Source organism: Neomonachus schauinslandi, chromosome 11 (assembly GCF_002201575.2).
Source record: "Neomonachus schauinslandi chromosome 11, ASM220157v2, whole genome shotgun sequence".
NCBI classification, from domain to species: domain Eukaryota; kingdom Metazoa; phylum Chordata; class Mammalia; order Carnivora; family Phocidae; genus Neomonachus; species Neomonachus schauinslandi.
The window spans coordinates 26,160,078-26,182,426 of NC_058413.1; the positions used below are offsets into that span (position 1 = coordinate 26,160,078).

At 46.3% G+C, this 22,349-nt stretch overlaps 1 protein-coding gene across 1 annotated transcript in view; it reads right to left on the reverse strand.

The window, feature by feature from the left end:
• KIAA1549L (KIAA1549 like) overlaps positions 1 to 22,349 on the reverse strand; it is a 114,792-nt gene that overhangs the window by 29,994 nt on the left and 62,449 nt on the right. Inside the window, 2 exon segments of the mRNA XM_021684735.2 lie at positions 12,246 to 12,375; positions 18,708 to 18,925. Coding sequence (XP_021540410.2) covers positions 12,246 to 12,375; positions 18,708 to 18,925 — 348 coding nt within the window.

The window sequence follows — 22,349 nt, forward strand, 5'->3', positions numbered from 1 at the left end:
TAGAGTAGGGCCTAATTCAATATGACTGGTGTCCCTATAAGAAGAGGAGATTCCGACACAGGCATGTGAAGAGGGAAGACAGTATGAAGATAGGGAGAAGACAGCCATCTAGAATGCAAGGGGAAAAGCCTGGAACAGATCCTTCCCTCACAACCCCCAGAAGGAACCAACCTTGATCTTAGATGTCCAGCCTCTGGAACTGTGAGAAAATAAATTTCAGTTGTTTTAAGTCACCAGGTCCGTGGCACTTTGTTAGGGCAGCCTGAGCTGACTAACACATGAACCGTGTGGCTGGAGCCCCACGTATCAGAAGACGGGGCTAGAATGGCAGGCAGGAGCCAGATCACATAGAGTCTTTTTTTTTTTTTTTAAAGATTTTATTTATTTATTTGAGAGAGAGAGAATGAGAGAGAGAGAGCACATGAGATGGGGGAGGGTCAGAGGGAGAAGCAGACTCCCTGCTGAGCAGGGAGCCCGATATGGGACTCAATCCAGGGACTCCAGGATCATGACCTGAGCCGAAGGCAGTCGCTTAACCAACTGAGCCACCCAGGCGCCTGATCACATAGAGTCTTGAAGGCCATGGTAAGAAGGCTGGAGGGCTTTCAAAGGGCAATGTGAAGCTCTTGAAGAATTTTAAGCATGGGAGAAATGTGATTGGAATTTACAGAAAGTGAGTTAGAAGGCTCTTGCAGTAATCCAGGTAAGGAGAAACAGCAGGGGCTTGAATTAGGGTGGACAAAGAAGGTATGGACGAGCTCTAGAGATATTTTGGAAGAGAGCTGACAGGACTTGCTGAAAGATGAGGTGTGGGGATGAAACAAAGGAAGGAGTCAAAGCTGAGACCTTTGCCAAGAAGGGGCATCTTGCTACTTGGGTCTCCTTGATGTTCTCTGAGCTCCCTAGGCATGCGTTGTCCTCTGGGCCCTCCCACTTGCCGTTCCTTCTGCCCAAATGCTCTTCCCCCAAGGGCTAGCCTGGCTAGCTCCCTCATTTCTGGTCTCTGCTCAGAAGTCACTGCCCTCCCAAAGAGCCTTCCCGGGGCCAACCTATAAAAAGGGCTTCCTGTTTTTCTCCATTGTCTCGCCCTGCTTTATGCTCCCCCACAGCATTTCTGACATTGCGCTGAACATCTACGTGCTTGGGTGTTTATTACTTTTTCTTCCTACTGGAATATAAGCTCCCCGAGGGCAGGGACTTTGTCATGTGTTCTGCTGCAACCCAGAATGGCAAACAGTAGGACTTTAATACATACTAGTTGAATGAATAAATGGAAATTCATCTTAAAAGAGAGCCTGGAGGATTTCTGCTCAAAAGCCTCTACCAGGAAAAGACATTGCCAAGTGTCTAAAATGAATTAGATGTAGAACCTGCTTTTAGGCAAACAGGCTTGAGCGACGGAATGTAGAAAAGGCTCACAGAGACCCCCTGGCTGAATCCAGACAGGCCCAGCAGGTGACTCACCTCAAAATACCCATTGGCCCTAACTGACCAATGGGCTACTTACAACTAGGCACAGTTGCCAAAAACGGGAAAATTCCGTATGTCCATACGTCGCCATAGCTCCCCATCTTCCCCCTTTCAAAATGGCCCCCACCCACTGCCTCGTGGCACACAGTCTCTCCTCTGCTGTCCTGCCCTCCACTCCCTTGCCTTCTCCCTTGCTGTGTGCTCAATATTCTATCTCCTTTGTTCTGTCTCAGGTGAAATCTTTCACGCCACGGCTTCTACCCAATTGTCACCCCACATTTGGGGGGCCCCATCTCCTAAGAGATGCCACCACATTTAGACACCACATTAGACAGCCTTATCTAGAATGGAGTTGAAGAGGAGGGATGAAGGGCTCTTGATGATGTGGCGAACACAGGCAAAAGAAAAAAATTAAATTTGCTTACAACTTACAGCCCATTGACAAGTCCCTGAGACAGGCAGAGTGACCTTTCTCTAGGAACTCAGCTGTCTCGATGTTAATACTTGAGCTTAACATTATCCTGATCTCCAAGATCCTGTAAGCCTCCTTTAACATATAAACATTCCTTTGGAAGCTTCCTTTATCTCTGTCCCCCAACATATATGCTAGCAGTCATCCTCCAAGCATATGGCCCTCTGATACACATCTGAAGGGTCTCATGACTAAAGTTTTACTAGACAGTAATAAATGACCTTTTCCTAACAACAGCTAGCCCCTCAAGGTTCTGGAAACCTTGCTTCCAAATTCCTTAGAGACTTATGCTCTCCCTAACCACTCCCCAACTATAAAGTCTATAATGGGCCACTGCTCATGACTCCAATGCAGCTCTTTCTGCCCATGGGTCCTGTCTTAGTGCATTAATAAAACCCCCTTCTTGCACTGAAGATGTCTCAAGAGTTCTTCCTCGACCGTTTGCTCTGAACCCCAACATTTTCACATCTTTGAGGCCATTTATTCCAGAATTTCTTGAGTTATGAGCCCCAGAATGGATAGATGTCTTACAAGGCCATCCTTTCCAGGACACAAGAATGTGTACAACATCACATTGCCTCACCGGGGTTCTCCACTTACGGAGTACAAGAATTTGCCCAAGGCCCTGATTTTCAGCTCCATGCTAATCACATTTCCCCATTCAGCAAGGAGAACAGATTTTTTTTTTTTTTAAAGATTTTATTTATTTTTTGACAGAGAGAGACACAGTGAAAGAGGCAACACAAGCAAGGGGAGTGGGAGAGGGAGAAGCAGGCTTGCTGCAGAGCAAGGAGCCCGATGTGGGACTCGATCCCAGGACCCTGGGATCGTGACCTGAGCCGAAGGCGGGCGCTTAATGACTGAGACACCCAGGCGCCCCAAGGAGAACAGATTCTGAACAATTTCTACAACTTCACAGCAAGGGCCCCGATACCAAGTGGAGGGTTCAGCAAGATCCATTTCTGGGCCATATGACCATGATGCCTTGATCTGGCTCCATGTCCATTTTTCTCTCCACCAAACAGGGTCCTTTGGGCAACACAAAATAGGGCTGCTTCTCTCCATATGATGCCAGCTTTGACCAAGGATGCAGAGACATGTGTACAAAGCTGCTTTTGGAAACCAAAGTCCAGGGAGTTTCCACTTCCCCTTGCAGGGAGAAGCACTATCAGGGCCCAAGTGCAGGCAGCCGCTTCCTCCTGAGCCTACCTCTCAAGAACTTCTCTGACAATTAAGGGAGACTGGTACCCTTCAAAACAGGTAGGAGGGTGCAAATTCATGGTTTGGTGACTTCTTTGCTGCAATCGGCATGCAAATGGAATTTTTAAAAGTCTTAGCAAAATTGCAAATTTCACTGAAAGTTCCCACCCCCTAATCATGTTCATCGTTGGCTCTGTGTGCTACCAGCCCCTGTCCTTAGGTGCTTTCCCAGTCACCTCATTAACATAACAAAAGACACTTTAATATGCTCATCACTTAGGAAATTCCGAGGGTTTTTGGAGCTCTGTGCCAGGAATAGTGCATGAAAACCAAATATATATATTTCTTATTATAAATCACAATATCACAATGTGTGACAAAATTCCTAGCAGTCCTGACATGTCTAGAGTGCTGGGAAGGAAAAGAAACAAAAAATAGTATCCCTCTCTCCCTCAGGGAATCTGTTAGCCACAGTGAAAACAGCTAACGGTCACTGGATGTTTTCTATGTGCTTTACCCGCATTAACTCACTCAATTCTTATAACAACCCTATAAGGCACGTGCCCTTTGCATCCCCATTTTCTAGATGAGAAAACTAAAGCACGGAGAGGTGGAGTAAACCAAATTCACGCTGCTAGGAAGTGGCTGAGCTGGAATTTGAGGGCAGCCGAGCTCCAGAGGCCACGAACCTGACCATTAAACAGCACTGCTTGTTAACATTGAGAACGAGGCGTGAGCCACAGTCAATTAATTACAAATATCTTTTAAAAAGGATTCAACCTGAAAGTAAGCACATAAGGAAGGCTTTGGCTCATGCGAAGCTATTTCACTGGGCGCTTCTGAGGGGGAGCCATCCCCTGCTTTTTCTCCTCTTCCTAGCTGAGCTGGTGCCATGGGCAGGGAGGGGACAGAAGGTCAGTTTTGAGAGCCGACCCCATTCCGTAACAAAATAGGCCCTCCCCAGCGCCCACTCAGATCTGCTCTTTCTCCTTTCGGGTCTTGAAAAAGCCAGCCAGCCAGCCAGCCAGCCAGCCAGCCAGGGGGCACCTGGGTGGCTCAGTCGTTAAGCGCCTGCCTTCGGCTCAGGTCATGATCCTGGGGTCCTGGGATCGAGCCCCGCATCGGGCTCCCTGCTCAGCGGGAAGCCTGCTTCTCCCTCTCCCACTCCCCCTGCTTGTGTTCCCTCTCTTCACTGTGTCTCTGTCAAATAAATAAAATCTTTTAAAAAAAGAAAAAGCCAGCCAGTCTCACAAAATCCCTCGTTCTCCCTCTATCTGCCCCTAAAACACAACCTCTCACCGTAGCCAGGCCTTCCCGAGCCCACAAGGAAGAGTGGTCACTGGCTCTTCACCGCACTCAACTCTCCCTTTACGGAGGGCCAGCTAAAGATGACAGGCGGAGACCGGTGGAACGAACGACATGGAGGGTTACGCTGGTGTTGCTCCTTAAGAGGCCCAACCACCAGTGTTCCCGGGGTAGTGGATACTGTAATGACCTCGGCCCGCATCCACTCCTGCCCCAGCTCCCTCGGTGAGGTCTGACTGGGTTAAACCCACCAGTGTAAGCCTCCCACCCGCATTGCTGCAGTGATGGATACACGGGGTGGGTACTTGACCTTCGGAGGCTCAGTTAGAGCAAAACCCATAAACTTTGTTTCATGGCTGGAAAGGAGAAATTCTCTCTTTCATTGGTCCATGTGGTATGTAGATGTGGGGCCCAGGCTCCTGCAGCCACTTCCCAGTAGAGCGGATGAAGCCGACGCCTAAGGACGGCGCCGCACAATGCAGAGGGGATTGAACTGGAGCCCCAGTCAGACCATGCCTGGATTTATTGTACCCAATACCTTCCCTTCATGATTTAAGATCATTTCATTCGGGTTGGGTTTTCTGTTATGTTAGCCCAACCGATAACCACTATTTAGATGGAACTTCAAACAGTAACATACATTTGCCTACACTGATTTGATAAGCAGCCAAATCATATGTTTATATGGCTCGGGGTTATAAATCCGCCCTATATGTTCAAGTCTCAGCTATAGAGTCACCTCTTCTGGCTGACACACTTGTTTGCTCATTTGCTCAACAAACAGAGACACAGAATTTACTATGCGCCGGGTCCTATTCCGAGTGCTGAGGTTTCCAGGATGAATAAAACATGATTCCTGTCCTTGAGGAGTCAAACAGGGAAAACAACACAAGTAAATCTACAGATGGAAGCCCGGGAGTAAGGGCTTTGATGGGAGTGAGTCCCACGTGCTACTGGTGCACCAAGGACAGATGCCTAAGTCAGCCCCACAGATATGGGGTCAAGGAAAAGATTCTGGGGGAGAAAATGTTTAGACTGAGTTCTGCAAGCATTGTCTGGATCACCGGTCCTCAACCCAGAGCGGGCTTGCCCCCAGGGTAACGTCTGGAAACATGTTGTCACAACTTTGGAGGTGCTACGGTAGCTGGTGGGAGAGGCCAGGGATGCCGTTAAACATCCTACAACGCACAGGACAGCCCTTTCTTCCCCCCCCCCACAAAGAATTATCTAGCCCCCAAACCAACAGTGCTGAGACTGAGAAACGGTGGCTGCATGAAGTAGGTGCGAAGGGATGTCTTGAGCAGAGGGATGAACACAGGCAAAGACACGGAGATGTGAGTCCACATGACAAACGTGGGAAGGGCGTGCGGGGCCCGAGCCAAGGGTGGGTGAGGGCACGGCAAGCATCCGCTAGAAGGGCGTGCCCGGGCCAGCCGACGCAGATGCATCCTGAGCTGGGAGCTGAGGGTTTAATCTTAACCCGAGAGCTGTGGGGAGCTACCAACGGATTTGCCACAAGGCTATGTGTTTTAGAAGGACTCCTCTGGCCGCTGTTTGGCGGCTTCCTGAGTGGTGAGGACTGAGGACTGGACCACCAGCGTCTGTGGCCTCCCGTCCAAGTTCACGGCCCCAGCCGGCTGCATGTGTTTCCACCAGTCTCCTCTACTCGTGCGTAAAAGCGCTCGGGTGAATCCATCTTTCTCTTCTCCAGAGTGCCCTGCACAGGTAGTACGGGGGAAATCACCTGTGGGGCTTATGCTAACGCCACCAAAGAAAGTAGAAATCAGAGAAAGTTACCAAAAAAAAAAAAAATCAGAGAACGTAAAACTTTGAAAGGCCTTAAATTAACCCTGTGGCACAGCATACATGGCCTGTGTACACAATCTTACGGAGTAGTACGCGAAAAGCAGTAGATCATCTCTAATGCACAATATGAATAGAACATATGCAGAAGCTAATTTTGGGGCGACATTCAAATTTTTCACTTTGTCTTTCAGGGCCCATGTTGCTGAATTCACATACGCTAAATGGCTCCAGCACTCAGTGAATGCTGGCTAGAAGAAATGAAAGGGATGGCAGTTCCCAAGGAATTCTCGTCAGTCCGCTGGCCCCCGGCTCCTGCAGGGGTTTGAGGGCACAGGTGGGCTGGGGAGCACACAGGGCTGGGAGGAGCTAGTGTGGCATGCACTGCTCAGGACCACAGGACTTTCCCTCCAGTTGCTGGGCACACTGCCAGGGGCCGGCCCTCAGCGGTCAGCTGGGAATTGCCTTTGCTCTCCCTGGGCATCGGTGGGAATTGGCAATGCCAATCCTCTCAGTAGCCATTGTCCTTGGCTAAAGAGAGCTGCCTTGCCCAAGGACGCCCAGTGATGGTCTGCGCTAGAGCACAAAAGCCCAGACGCTTCGCACACGTTGGGAGCAGCTCTGCAGGGCCATGTGAGCTTAGCCGAGGCCTCGTAGTATCCGTACCATAGCCCAACTTTTACCTGCCTACTGCTGCTTCCTTCCCTTCCCCTACAGGCATCCCTATCCTGAGCAGCACACAGGGGACCCTGGCCTGCAAGAGTCCGGGAGAAGCGATTTGGGTAAGCGGGCACCACGAGAAGCAGGTGGTGCCCAGAGCACAGGAATCAGAGAACATGAGCAGGCAGGTGGCACTTGCGTGCTTACAACAGAGAGGAAGCTGTTTGGTTCCTGCCCAGTGGGAAATGGCTTGCATGGGAGGGAAGTCCTGGGCCTGCAGGGGAGGCTTGGCTCCAGTGAGGTCACAAGGCCATCCTGAAACCTGGCCCACTCCCTCTCAAACTTGCCAACCAGAATCCACCTCCTGCCCCCCTTGCCAAGTGGCATCCATCTCTGTGGGGTTAGCAAGTATCTGGACAGCCACAGCCTGGGGAGATGTGGCCTACACCACAAGGCCCCCTTCACCACCAAACCCCTCCACCTCTTTGCCTTGGGCTCAACCAGGGAGTCTGACTTCTTAGTACTAGTTATTTCCTTAGGATTAAAAGCCCCTACATTAACTTGAGATGACATAGCAAGCCAGGCTTACTAATCGCTTAAGCTAGCTGGCAGAGGCAAGAGGAAAAGATTAAAGGCTGAGCAGGGAGCACACATGTGAGACAGTTCTGGGTGGGATGCTAAGGGGGTGAAGGTGGTGAGGGCGGGGTCAACACAAGAGCACCAAGTTCAGAGGGCAACAAGCAGGTTGCCTTTGCGGTGAAGGACCAAGTCCTCAAATCCAACCACTTGCCTCCCAAAGAAACCAAGAGCTGGTTGTACCCTTAACTGGGCACATCATGCAGTGCTAGGGCAGCCTTGCCCTTTCCTGATGTGAGTCTCTGCTATCAGGCCAAAGCCATAAGATGCTGGCGCAGGGGTGGGGAGGGAGGAGGAGAGACTTCTGCTAATAATATTTACGTAGAAGGCCCCAGACTTGCTATAAGCCACCACAGGCTGCCAGGGCTTTCCAGATCATATTGCCTTCCTCTGCGATGGAACCCATCAAACAACCGCTCTGATTGTCTAGCCTCCTTCCCTTCTAGTAACCTCTGTTCACCTGGGACAGAGGGAGCTGGCTGCCTTGTGAGCCGAGGGAGGCCGGCAAATGATGCCCAGTCACACACCACACGGCGCACCCAGGCCTTCAGTGGGTGGCTGGGCACCGAGCTCCAGGCGATGCTTTCATCTTCCTCATAGCCATCCTTGCCTCCTCTAGCTCTCCCCACGGCTTCCCAAATATTGCTCTGCCTGGTCATTCTCCTCTCATCTCTCTTGCACCTGTGGTGGGGACAGTGGGCGGGCACTCGGCAACCTCCTGGCAGCGTGCATTCCTGCGGTGCCGAGGCTGACGGGCCAACGCTCACTCATGGCCCTCTGTGAGGCGGGGGCTGTGCCCGAGCCTGGGCTTCTGTCGGTGAAGGCCCTGGTGTGCATGCCAGACTGAGTACAGTCCGTCTGCTCCCTGGTAGTTCCCGGGCAGCCCCCTCCTTTCCCGCCGTCATGCTCGCGTTAGAGGCAGTCCCCCGCCCTGGTCAGGGCCAGCCCTGTGGTTTTGTTCTCAGCCTCTCCCAGAACATTCTGCCAGCCCTCTGGTGATTTGGTGAGTGCCTAACTCCTCACAGTCATGTTTGGTCTGTTCACGAGGCTTGAGGTTTTCTGTTTTCTGCAGCAGAACCTTGCCTGACATAGTATCCCTTTTTGTAGGTTTATGTCTACTTCTCAATTGCGAAACCATCTGGTTTTCCACTAACATTGCCAAACGTTTCCCTGAAGAACACCTCTGGAGTGACTGGTGATTGTGGTCCCTACAGTGGAACCTTCAGCATCCCCTCTTTGGAGAGGCATCAAGGGATCAATCATCCTTCTCAACGTTTTCAAACCCTCCGGCCACATTTCAGGGTTTCCGGTGAAGGCTCTATGAGCACCCCAAGGTGTGGAGCTTTGACAAGGTGCTGGAGGGAAACCTAAGGGAAGGAGCCTGTAGAGGTCTCCACTTCTAGAGGGGAGCGTTCATTTTCAAAGGTAGAATTCAAACATTCCGTTTGAGTCTCCCTCAGAGCCAAGGCGCTTAGCTGACCCCATTCCTGTCACATTTTAAAATTCCAAACACAAACCGAGGTTGAGGAGGTGCATTAGTATTTCTGGCGAATGATTTGATTATTCCTTGTCCTCTGGAAGCAAAGGCTGATTCCTCAACGACATAAAGGGATTACTAATTTGCCTGATAGAGGGAAAATCACTTGGATCTTTATTCTGCCTGAGAATTCACATGCGGGGCATTTTCTTTCCCCCCCTCACCACTTCATTATTTTCTATATGACTTTTATTCAGAAAATAACATTTTAAAAAATACTTTGAAATAGAGGTATTTTTTATTTTAAATATCAGTCTGACATTATCTTTTCTACCTGCTTCATGCACTGGGAGGAATTCATTTCAATGCCAAAGTTAGTTTAAAGATCTGGTCTGGCCATCTTTCTAAAATCATGCCTTCATCTAAAGGGGGTGCCGCCTTCTAGAAAATTACTAGCCAGGTGAGCCACAGAAACCGCCAGGAGTGTGCTGCATCCCTTAGCTGTTAGGGGGACTAAGAGGTTAAGAATTGTTGCTGCAAAACACAGTGATTCCCACACCCCTTGGAGCTGAGAGTCTCTCCTGGGCAGGTCCCAACACATCCTGCTCTATGCAAACATTTTCAAACAATCCAGGCTGCCCTCAGTCGTGGGGCTAAGATTTGCCTGTGTTTTGTGTGTGTGTGTGCTTCTTTATTTATTTACTCATTTATTTTTATATGCCGCCTTTCCTGTAGGGATTCTAACGCGGTCAGCTTTGGAGAAATTAAATCAGTCTCCCAGTGCTTCTGTTTCTACCTGTCAAGGAGCAGGTCCCCCCTGATGCTCCCTAATCTGGCAGAAATGACTAGAAATCTGGGCCTGGCTTCAAGATCTCCAGACCCAGTAGGAAGAATGACATGCTTCCAACTGACTGACCTGTTCACTGCTGGGCTAATGGAGTCTTTTGTCAGAGGTGCCCTAGCATTTTTGGAAAATCAGAAGTTCAGAAAATGAATGCATTGTTTAAAGCCATGACTCTCGTCTTTTCCTCCTTTATCTGCGGGTCCATTTTTGGCTTGAGTTGTCTGTGCAAGCATTCTTGTGACACCTGCCATCCAGCCTCTTCCTGAGATCAGAAGTATAGGACATACAATCATGTGAAGACAAATATACAGAGTGATGGGTTTTTATGGAAGCCCTACTGCATTGTGGTTAAGAGGGGAGGCTTTGGAGTTGGGTAGACAAATGATGTAACTGCTCTGTGCCTCGGGTTTCCTCATCAGCACAATGGGTGTAAGGAGGGTACCTACCTAACTGGTGACTGTGCAAATTCCATTAGATAATTCACATAAAAAGACTATAATAGAGGCCGGTCTATCCTGTGCAGTTGGTAAATGATAGCTACTTTTCATATGATCAGCACAAAAGGCACGGGAATAAGAAACAGGAAGCAACTGCATTCTTACAGACAGCAGTCATTAACCATTTTTAAAACTGGTCCCTAGATGATCATTTTGTCTTAAGGAAGCTTATCTTTGCTTATGTTTTTGAGACCACATGCAATTCTCAAGACATGTATATTTAAGAAAAATCTATTAGAATGCAGTGGGCTTCCCTTAAAGCAACCTATAGCTGGAATATTTATACATGTTTGTGAGGGGTGAGCAACCCCCTTTTAAAAATCATCTCTCTCCTTCTGTTGCCGTAAGTAATGTACTAACAAGGCATTCTAAAAGTATTAAGTCACTACTGCAAGTCATGGCATAGTCTATGGTTAAAAAAAAAAACTGCACTGTTCTCTTTTCAAGACTAATAGGGAAACTGTCTTATTTCCTCAAACTGTAAAGATGTCTGTGCCTAGAATCTCACAAGAGACCCATTAATTCCAATCTTGAAATACATTAAGAATCCTATCATATACCTTAGGTATGTTGGAGCAAAAGAAGTCCCCCAAACTAGGCACTTAGGAAGAATATTCACTGTTGGTAAGGAGAGATTAACTGGAAAATTCAAATATCTGATTTTTAACCACAGGCTAATTATCAAATTGCTGACCGGGTTTAGTATAAAAGATACTTTTATGAAGAGAACAATTAATGTTGAGTAATTTCACCTGCAGGGAAAAAAGATTCACCCAAAGCATCTAGAATTTTATAAAACTAAACTATCAATTTGTTTTATATGAAAAAGGGAAACAGAAATAAAAGATAAGGTAATCATGACCAACACAAACATCAAGTTTAAGTGTAAGGTAACTAGAAATTCAAATTAGGTAAAATATCTCTGTTTTTAATGGAACAATTAAAATCCCACTTTAAGCTTTTGTGGCAAACAATGACCAATCCTGAGGGGGTAAAAAACCTTCTTGCCTCAAATTAGCATGGTATATTTAAGAAATTGAGTGTCATTTTCAAATTACAACCTCAGAGATTACAACAAAACTTTATCCAGACATTTTTGAATCATAATTCTTGATACAAAAAAATTTTATTTGTAACTAGAGAAATGTTTGAGGAGAATTGGAAAGAAACCTTTTTCATAAAATCTGAGTAGATTTAAGGCCATCTGAAATTCTGGGGCAGGGTGAAGCATTATGGAACACCTCCTCAGAGTAGCGTTTGCATGAGCTCGGGGGATGCGACTACGTTAACAGGATGTGAGCCAGTGAATTCGAGACACCACCTTGTAGCTCCTCATCTGGGGAAGTTTGATGGGATTAGAACAATTTCTGCCATTTGGCAACATGACTGCACATAAGCATGGTTTTCATCATATGAAATCACCAAATCGCTCTGTTGGACATCTGATTGTTTCCATGGCATATTGAGGAGTTATGAAATCAGGAACAAATCCAACTTCTCAATACTGCTATGGATTAAAAGAAGCCTGTGTTCAAATGAATTCTAACCCACAGCCGTGGTTCCTACTGAGTTTTAAGGACAGAAGGAAAAAAAATTAAGGACATTTTGAATAGCTGTTGACTTAACATCAATACTGTACTGTTCATAAAATGGTTGGATTTAGAAATCAAAACCCTTTTAGCAAGAATTTGTTACTCTGACACATTCCAAGTCATCTTACTCTGCAAAATAGGTAACAAGGAATCATAAAATAGAAAACATTTTAGTGCACTTTTAAATTCCACAAATACACAGTAAAGTGAAACATTATGGGATGCTCTCTCACCTTTGTTTTCAGGGGAAAGCAAAGCCTGTATTCACCTTAGCCCCGCAGAGACTTACATCATATCCGCTGTTGCGGATCCCACGCCGGGGTCGCTCCCGAGTCACCAGAAGGTCCATCTCTGTTTCCCCCGGACTCGGGCTGTTCAGAGACTGCCGGCTTCGGTAGACAGAGTTCTTCATCTGTTGCCTGAAGAAAATTCAACAACTGTTATGATGCAGCAAATGCCCTGACAGATGGAATTCTCCACTGATCCAAACTACAGGCAACCAATGAAGGGTTTGGATTTGCCTTGCAGATCTCAGTATTCATGTGATTTGTTCTCTGGCCATCAGAGGCCAGAGGAACGGTGGAATCAAAGTTTGTTTTGTTGTTGTTGTTGTTGTTTTGTTTTGTTTTCCCAGATGTTGTAACCATTTGGCTTAATTGTCAATACTCTTCTTACGGAAACCAGGTAACGATAATCAATTGCAACGCTACAACTTCATGTGAAATTCTGCTGCTGGCAAGGTCAGGGGCTCTCCCTTGACCTCTAAACTTGCTTTTGTTGACTGTTGACTCAGCAGCCTGTTGTTCCTTTTAATCTTTCTGATTTCACACGCAGGGTTCTATGACATGTTAATAAACCCTGCGGCTAATGGGCCACTTAATACTGTGGCTGTTGATAGATTTTCATTTCTATCTTCTCCACAGGGGATTTCTTTCTGGGCTAAGGAGCCATGAACCAAGAGGCAGTGTGGAGCTCAGCTACCCACCCATCCATCCATCCATCCATCCATCCATCCATCCATCCATCCATCCATCTAATATTTACTGAGTGCCTACCAGGTGCCAGGCTCTGTGGAAGATGATAAGGATCCACAGAGAACCAGACAGACATGGCCCTGCTCTCCTGGAGCTTCCACTCTAATGAGGGAGACAGACAATTCACGTGATTATTTCAAAGGATGATGCATGCTATTACGAAAAATAAGATGTGACAGAGGATGGCTAAAATGGGGGACAATTTCAGATAGGATGGTTAGGGAAGGCCTCTCTAGAGAGGGGACAGTTCAGCTGAGACCCAAAGAGAGCCAGTCACATGTCAATTCTTACACAGAACATTCCAAGCCCAGGGAGTAGCACGTTGAGAGGCTCCACTCCGCTCCCTTGGGAAAGACATACATTTGTCACCACTGTTTACACTTGCCATTAGAAGAATCTTTTTGAGGAGGAAGAAAGAAACAGGAACTTAGTGAGGGCTGTGGCTGCGCCTTTCTTCTTCCACACGAGGCAACTCTTACAAGTGGGGAGTGAGGCCCAATGGGGATGGGTGGTTTCACATGGTACTGCAGCATGACAAAGGTGGCTACTTCCCTCCGGGCCAACAGTACGTTTCTCTGTGAACAACTGGCATTTCAGAGCATCTGTCTTCAGAGGATTCCCCCAAACACCACCTGTTTTACGTCTCCATCCTAAGATTCTACTCATTCATGGGTTGAAGGTGAAGAGGTTACATTATTTATTCCCAGTGACTATGTGGGAAGCCAGAAACCTGGCAGGTAGACGTATACACACCTTTTCATGATCACACACACGGTTAGTCATAGCATGACAGTCACACGCCGTTAGCTTAGAACAGACATTAGAACTCCCAAGGCAAAACACTACCCTTGCAATTAGCCTGGGGAATAAAATAGACACTATTAGACCTACCCCCTCAACATGAGGAGTTTACGCCTGTTTAGAGAACCTCTGTGATCTCTGCTTGCCTGATACCCATGATGACCTTCTTTTGGTAGGAGCACTCTGATGTTCTTTGGAGGCTACCCTTCCTGCAGGAGTTGGCCTAGAGAATCAAGCATCACATCCCCATGGCCACAATGATTGGTCAGAGGACGGGCACATGAGTTGGTCCCAACGAGACTGAGTCTTAGGGCTTTCACTAGAGCAACCAGAAAAGAGGCATCCTCTTGGCCTTGACGTTTCTGAGAAGATAGGATATAGGCGGGGAGTTGTTGGCAACCAGTTTGCCACTATGAGGTAAGAGTCTGAAGAGGAACAAGCAGAGTGATAAGGGGGACACTGTAAGAACCCTTGGATCTACTCATGCCTGAAGCCTTGGCCTTTCATGTTCAATGACAAATTCTCTTTTTATTTAACCAGTTTGTTCTGGATTGCCACTTAAGCTAAGATTGTTCTGTAAACCCCACATTTGGGTTTCAACCCAAAGAATCCGGACTAATATAGGAGCTTAAACCTAATATTATAAACTGTGCCCTATAGTTATCTGCAATTAAAAGCTTCCTTTAGGAATGGAGCACAACCTTGTGAAACAGAGTGATTCACACTTTAAGGAAGACCACCCCCCCCCCAAAGAATTCTCATCCTTGACCTAATTACAGATCACTCTTTGAAAAAGCAGACTTCACAACTGTCCTGAGATTGCCAATTAACCCATTTAGAAAAGATTTACTAATAAGAGTGGTGGGGGAGTAAACACTAGGATTAGCAATTGACATTTAAGTAGGCTATTTTGGAAGTATTAGAAATACAATAGCAGGACTGTGTGAGCCCTTTCAAGAACCATGAACATGGGTGAGAACTTAGACATTGGGGTGCACTCCAGTCTCCTTTTATATTGAAGACAATGTTCCATTATGAAAGCCAGCTTAAAGGCTGCTATTTAACATGGATCTCAATGGACCAGACCACTCATGTGTGCCTGGTGCGTAAGCAACTACTTAGAAATAAATTAGGCTCTTGGGTAGAGAAATTACTTATTTTAATCAAATAGAGTTCCCTTAGGTATATTCATTTCTTGTGGCGTTTTGCTATATTCTTTAAAAGTTAATAAATTTTGAAACTTGCAAACTTGAAACTTTTTTTTTTTTAACCTCTGAAAACATTGCTGGGTGGATAGCAATAAATTTTATTTGCACTTTTAGGGGCTTTTTAATCCCAGGAGAGTTTAAGAAAGTAGTTCCCAAACTGTGTTCTACGGAAACCTAGGTTTCCATAAAGATGAAATGTAGCCACTGAGGAGGAGCAGCTCTGCTTCCATCAAAGTAACTCCATCTTTATGAGTTACTGCCTTAGGCTGGGTTCCCCTGGAAGCAGGCTCTGTGACGATTTGAGTACAACTAGTTTACCTGGGAAAAGGCTCCAGGAAGCACAACTTAGGAATCGGAAAAATGAGAGAGAGAAGGGAAGGAAGCCAATAGAGAGTATGAGATAGTACTTTGGGCAACTGGGGCTCAAACTTACTGGACAAGTATGGGGAATAGTTGCATTAAAATGTAGGTTTTACTTTATTTAGGTGTGGCCAAGACCAAGAGATCAGGAGGCTGCTGCCATGGAAAAGAAAGCTTGTTGTACTCACCATTCCAAGGGGAAGGGGCCTGCCACGGAGCACCCCATGGGGAAGCACCACGGTCAATCACAAGGCAGTAGCAGTGAGGGGAAAATGTGGGCAAGAGGCTCTCTTGTGGTTTCTTGGGGAAGGAACAGGCAAGACAGGGTAAACAGGCTTTGGCGTGGATTGTTGGAATCATTCCAGCCGTCTCTGGGGCAGAGGAGCTGTTCCTAGTTGTGTCGTACCCAGCCTGCAGGTGATCAGGGCAGGGGGATTGGAACCCAGAGCGGGAGAGCCCTAGGTGAAGGAGAAGGTTAGGGCATTGGCTCCGGCTTGTTTGGTTCCCACATAAAAGGTGCACTTGCAGGCGAGCCCTGTACTGTCTCAGAAATGGCTAGATGGCCCTGGGAGGGGCAGTTTCTCCAGAGTCGGCCAGGCCCCAGATGTCAAAGCCTCAAACACAGAAGCTAGAAAATGTGGTTATTACGACAGCATAGCTTACACCTCAGAGTTCTCCCACCAGGGTGTTTACCCATCAGCTCCCATCTGCCATTGACTGAAGCTGCTCGGGAGCACATTAACTACACTGCATTTCTGGTGGGGGCTGCCGGGAAAAAGCCCTTGGATCGCAGTCATAGATGCCTGCAGGAAGTAGGATGCTGCTGGATGGGGGATGCACAGAGCAGTGGGAGCCAAGGGACTCTGTAGGGAGGGGGCTCTGCCAGCACCTTTGTCAGTTACATGACGACGTCCTTTGTGCCTCTGGGTAAGAGTTTGTAACATAAAACTGGGGGTGTTCTTCTGACTTTAAAGAAAAAGCTGTGAAGACTCTTTCAAAAGATGTGGGGATGAGTCAACATTTGGAACCTAAACGGGGTCTTTGATTGATCTAATTTAGGTCTCAGGGTAAAATCCTGGTTACTGATGCTGTCCCTGGACTGGAGCATGAGTCCCCCTCACACGTGCCTCACCGTGGCAAGGTCACTGAGAGCAGAACATCCACAGAGCTGAACTGTGAGGAGCAATTAACAGGTAACTCCAACGTGTGAGAACGGACACCACACACTTGGCGGCAGCCCCTGGAGTCAACGGCAGAGTGTGACAGGAATGACACCTCAGAGCTTACCATGTCACCATCATTCTCTTTTTCTCTGTGAATCCTTCCCTTCCCAGCCCCATCCCTTGCTGAACTCATCTCCATTCCTATCCCCACCTCACCCAATTTGTGGTCTTCCATATTTTTCCCTTCACTGGCTGAAAAAATTTTAACATTATTTTTTGAGTTATTCAATCATTTCTTCCACAGACATTCATGGAGAATGGACTACACACTCGGAACATCAGCAGGCCAGCAAAGGGCCTTGAGGATCCGGCCTGAACTTTTGCTGGGCAGTGGGGATGCATCTCTATGGGGGAAAAAAAAAAGTTGTGTCCATTCTCCTTATAAAAAGCTTCAACCGCAATTTTTTATATATTTCCCAGGTAACGTCCAAGCTAAGTTCCTCTTATTTGCACATGATCTTTGATTCAGTTTCCAAGTGGCAGCAGGAAACCCGGGAAAAACAACCCCCTGCCCTGGTCTATAAAAGACTGCTGAACTACAAAATCCCCACGTGTGGCATAAAAGCTAAAGAAGCCTCCAGCCTTCCTATAAAATCCATACCCTTCTTCTTTTACCGTTACCAACATGGCGACACATGTATTCTGAGCCCTGTCAAAGTGTGATTTTTGTAGCATTAGCTTATCATACTGATTGAATCTAATTAGAAGCATCGTAAATGAGGCACTGGTTTAGAATTCCCTCTTTATTAAAAATAAATTATGTCAATTCCATTAATTAAATTGAGCCCCACCTCCCAGCTTGATTTTGTGGCTTCCATCCACGCCTGTCAATGGCCGCTCAGGCCAGGAGCTGTCTTGTCTCACCCTATTTGCGGAGGGTGCCTCTGCCAATACGATGTACGGGGTGGATCAGAGAGCTGGCATGCCCAAAGCCAAGGGGCTGTTGCCAAGGAGAATGTATATTTGAAAGGGATGGTCTCAAACCATGGAAGTGCTTCCAAGGAGGTGCTTTAGGGTAGGGTGGAAAAGAAGAAAGATGGTCATGTTTAGCTTTGCTAACCTCTTCCCCTTTACCCAGTAGGTGAGGTCACTCTCTGCTTAGTTAGGAACAAAGCTTGGGATAATGCCGGGGTGCCTGGGGGCTCAGCTGGGTAAGTGTCCGACTCTGGATTTCAGCTCAGGTCATGATCTCAGGATTGTGGGATTGAGCCCTGTGTGAAGCCCCCTGTGTGAAGCCTCCGTGCTCAGTGGGGAGTCTGCCTGAGATTCTCTCTCTCCCTCTGCCCCTCCCCCTGCTCACTCTCTCTCTCTCAAATAAAAAAATAAATCTTAAAAAAAAAAAAAGTTTGGGGATGATACCAATTCAAACCGCTGGGCCTGACCTTCCCTCTGAGGCCAGAGACCATCACATGGCAAACACCCATTGCACTTGTGAGTAACAAACTTCTGGGATAGTTATCTTTTTTCTCTCATCAGACCTTAAGTCCCACGAGAGTGGAGACTGGGCTGTCTTACCTACCATAAAATGCTGAATGGGTGGAATGAACAAATGAATGCATAAGACAAAGCATACATGACCATGAGAGCATTCAGCAGCTTGCAAGGTGCCTCATACATAGTAGGTGATGATAAATGTCAAATAAATGAACAAATCTATGAATTAAAGAGATGAACCCAGCACAGAGCTCTGAGTAGCTGTGTGGTAAGTACTTACTGAAGCTGAATAAAAAGGTGAGGCATGAAATTTGCATTTCTTACGCAAGAGCCACTAATTAATTGAAAAATACAATGTCCCTTGATCTGGAAGTTGCATAACCAGGTAGGTGATAATTATGTCTTCACCCAGCTCTGAAATGGCTACTGGCTTGGAAATATTATTGAACTAAAGGACAATTATGGTTGTTTGCCCAAGTATTTTTTTTTTAATGGCTTCAATTTTATTCTTTTCTAAACTCATTATGGAGCACCAGCTCACACAGACCAGCATGGTTCAGATCAGCAGCCAGCAAAGATCACAGTGCTAAGGTAATAGATCGAGGGACCAGGGTTGTGTTACCCAGGGCACCCTCTGCCCACATCCCACTAACAGTACAGGGACCATCAGAGAATCCCTTAGACACTGTACCTGTTTTTAGACTCAGCAAATGGGGCGCACAGTTCTGGGTCTGGATCCAAAATGTGCTCGATTTCCTTTTGGGTTTTCTCGTACATCTTTTTCCTTTCTGTCTGAGCCTTGCTCATCTCCACCGGGGGGAAGTCGTAATATCCCTTCCTCTTGGCTTTGAGGCGCAGCTTGTTCCGATAGTGCTCGATGTCTGACTTCTGCTTCAGGGCTTTGTTCACCTGGGGAAGAGAAAGTCTTAGGCCCACATCCAACCAGGCATGGCAAACAGATGGGAGGTTTTCATCAGGTCACAACTCCTGTAAAAGTTGTCCTAGGCTTTACCTCTGGTCCTTTGAGCCAGCCAGACCCACCTGTGTCCCATTCCAAGACCAGCCCACAATAGTGAGCCACAAATAATATGGAGCCTGACACTCACCTAAGCCACTTGGACCTTCCATCAGGGGCTCCTTCTCCCTAGTCTACCCAAGTCTGCTCAGGCCTTTGTAGTGTTGGGCTAATCCTACCTAAACCCTCTTGGTTCCCCTGTCTGGGAGCTTCTGACTTGGAAGCCCAGCTGGATCCTGGTGCCCCACTTCTAGCTCCAGCCCTGAGGAACCCAATGTCCTCCCCTGGACATTTAGCTGATGCCCAGCTGGATAAGACAGCCAGTTCCTGAAGAGGCTGAGCTGGGATGAGTGGAGGGAGAAGGCAGAGCAGACATCCTGTTCCCAAGGTCTCTCTGCTCTACCAACCTGCATTTAAGAGCTTATTTTTGTCAATCTGTGTCTTTCTTGAGATATAGGTAGTGTTGAAGCCTTGTATGGTTGCTCATGCCAGTTAGTTCCTACTGGATAGGGCAAAGCCAGTCTGGTCATATAGAAAGGAACATGGTGAACACACCTTCTGACCTATCAAAGATATAAGCAGATGGCTACGCTAAATAAATAACGAACAATAAGGATGTTACACCCACAAACGGAGCTGACCAATGAAATCAGCCTGACACCTACTGGATGATATGGAGGACCATTAGTGCTGTTTGCAATCAGATGGACTATATTACTATAACCATGGATAGTGTTGTTATTATATTCTCTTTAAAATAATCTTTAAAAGAGTTTTCTGTAATTCATAAACAAAATTCATCTAGTAATAAGATATAGATTAACCTACAGAATGAGGCCCAAGGTTCACTAACACAAGGCTCCACCTTAGATGTTTTATGTCTACAGCATATTTTTTCTGACTTTTGGCAAAGATCTCCCCACCCTGGGCCCTAATAATATTTTTAGGCTAGTAGCATTTCACAGGTCTTAACTAGTCAAGAGAAGAAGTTAGGATGATATCCTCTGAGCCAGGAATCCCATTTCTGGAATCTCTCCTTAAGCAACATTCCAAGAGAGCCTCAAAGTCAAAGATGAGAGTTAACATCACCAGTAATCAGACATATCAGTATCAAGTGCTTGATACCCACAAAAGGGCCCATCACCCCCGTGGTTATGCCAAAAATGCGTAAGTGCAATCCAATCATAAGAAAACCCAGACTGAGGGACACGGTCCATGATATCTGGCCAGTATTTTTCAAAAGAGTAAAGGTCACCAAAGACAAAGAATGGTCACAAAGAAGGACTGAGGAACTGCCCCAGACTGGAGGAGCCATGACTAAATGCCGTGTGGGATCCTGGCCCGGATCCTGGAACAGGAAAGGGACATTAGTGGGAAAACCAATGAAATTCAAATGAGGTCTGTAGATTAGTCAATCATAGAGTACAAATGTTAATTTCTTGGGTTTGATAATTATTCTATGGTTATGTAAGATGTTTACACTCGGGGTAGCTAGGTAAAGAGCCCATGGGGTTCTCTGTACTGTTATCGCAACTCTTGGGTAAATCTAAAATTATTTCAGAATAAAAAGGTTTTAAAAGTCAAGCATGAAATTACTCAGATACAATAACCAGAACTAAAACCAAAATTACCTGGAAGATTTGAACAATGGGTGATCAGTTTTCCAATCAATGGTATACCTACTCAACTAAGTCATTAACAATGATCATCCCAAAGACAATAGCAATAACTGCGAATGTTTAAGATGTAAGATATAGGGGCACCTGGGTGGCTCAGTTGGTTAAGTGTCTGCCTTAGGCTCAGGTCATGATCCTGGGGTCCTGGGCTTGAGCCCCACATTGGGCTTCCTGCTCACTGGGGAGCTGGTTTCTCCCTCTCCCTCTGCCACTCTTTCTCTCAAATAAATAAATAAAATCTTAAAAAAGATATAAGATATAAAGTTGTCTGTATGAGATTCTAAAATATACATGAGTTTGATCAAAAGTCTGGGGAGCAGGTACAGAAAATGAAAACAGGCTATGTTAGGGTAGTGAGATTATAGTGATTTTTCTTTTTTCTTCTGAACATTCTATGTGGTTATTTTGTTTTCTTTAAAATAATCTTTAAAAGAATTACCTATAATCCATAAAAGGAAAATTTATGGCTTTGGGGTTGTGGTTTCTTCACTGAAATAAGCCAACCATAAGACAAGAAGGAAGAAAATTATAAGACAATCTGCCTTAAATGTTACAAGGCAGCAAATTACAGAGAATAGTTCAGGGCTCTTTTCCAATCCAAATGCCAGCAAGGTCCATTCCTTTAACTACCAAAATGTAACAAGTATCCATTTCTGGACAGGCAAAATACTCATCTGTTTTCCTTCTGGGACAGGGTGATGGGCCTGGCAGGAAAAGGGAGTTGTATGTTAAATTTAGCTGAGATCTAGAATATGTCCCCATGACATTCACATCACGAAGCTGGGGTGAAAAGATCCAGGAATGGCAGCCATTATCTAGGTCCATACTGGGTAGACGTCCTAATCAAGAGCAGTTACCAGTTTATTAGTGACAATCTCAGAGGCCTCTAATCATTGGGCTTGTGTGTCAGGTGGTAGAATTGTGCCTAAGGAAAGATTCAGTGGGTATGATTGGCTTTGAGAAGACATAAAGTCTCCCAAACTATAGAACCAAGGAACATAAGATGATAAATGATCAATGAATTCTCGCTCATTGTCTGACTAATTAATAATAATAATAATAATAATAATAATAATAATGTACTGATTGTGTGCTAAGCACTGTTCTAAGTGTTTCACCTATATTAACTCATTTGATCCTCCCAATAGTCCCATTTTAAACGTGGAAATACTGGGGCATTGAGAAATGAACTAACCTGCCTAAGGCCACGTAAATATCAAGTAGAAGAACTTGGCTTCAAATCCTTGCAGCATGGCTTGAGAGTCTGTACTCTTTTAAACACAATGCTATTTTTCACTGACAGGCCACAGTAAGTCAAAGAGAGGGAAGGAGCACTGTACAGGGAGCCAGGGGGCCTGAACATCGTATCAAGGCTATCACAATAACCACAGTGTGATTCTGAGCAAGCTACGTGACCCTCTGGCCTCAGTTTCTTTGTCTAAAATATGAGGGAAGTTGAAAGAAAGAAAAAAAAACTACGAGGAAGTTGGCATAGAAGTGCTCTGTAAGTCCATAACCATTGAAGTTCTTTTTAAAAATTGATGACCCCCAGCCCCGCCTCACCACACTGCCCCACTGCCCTGCGCCCTCCACGGGGCCAGGCCCCTGCCCACACTGCTGGCCTCACCTGCATGGAGACCTG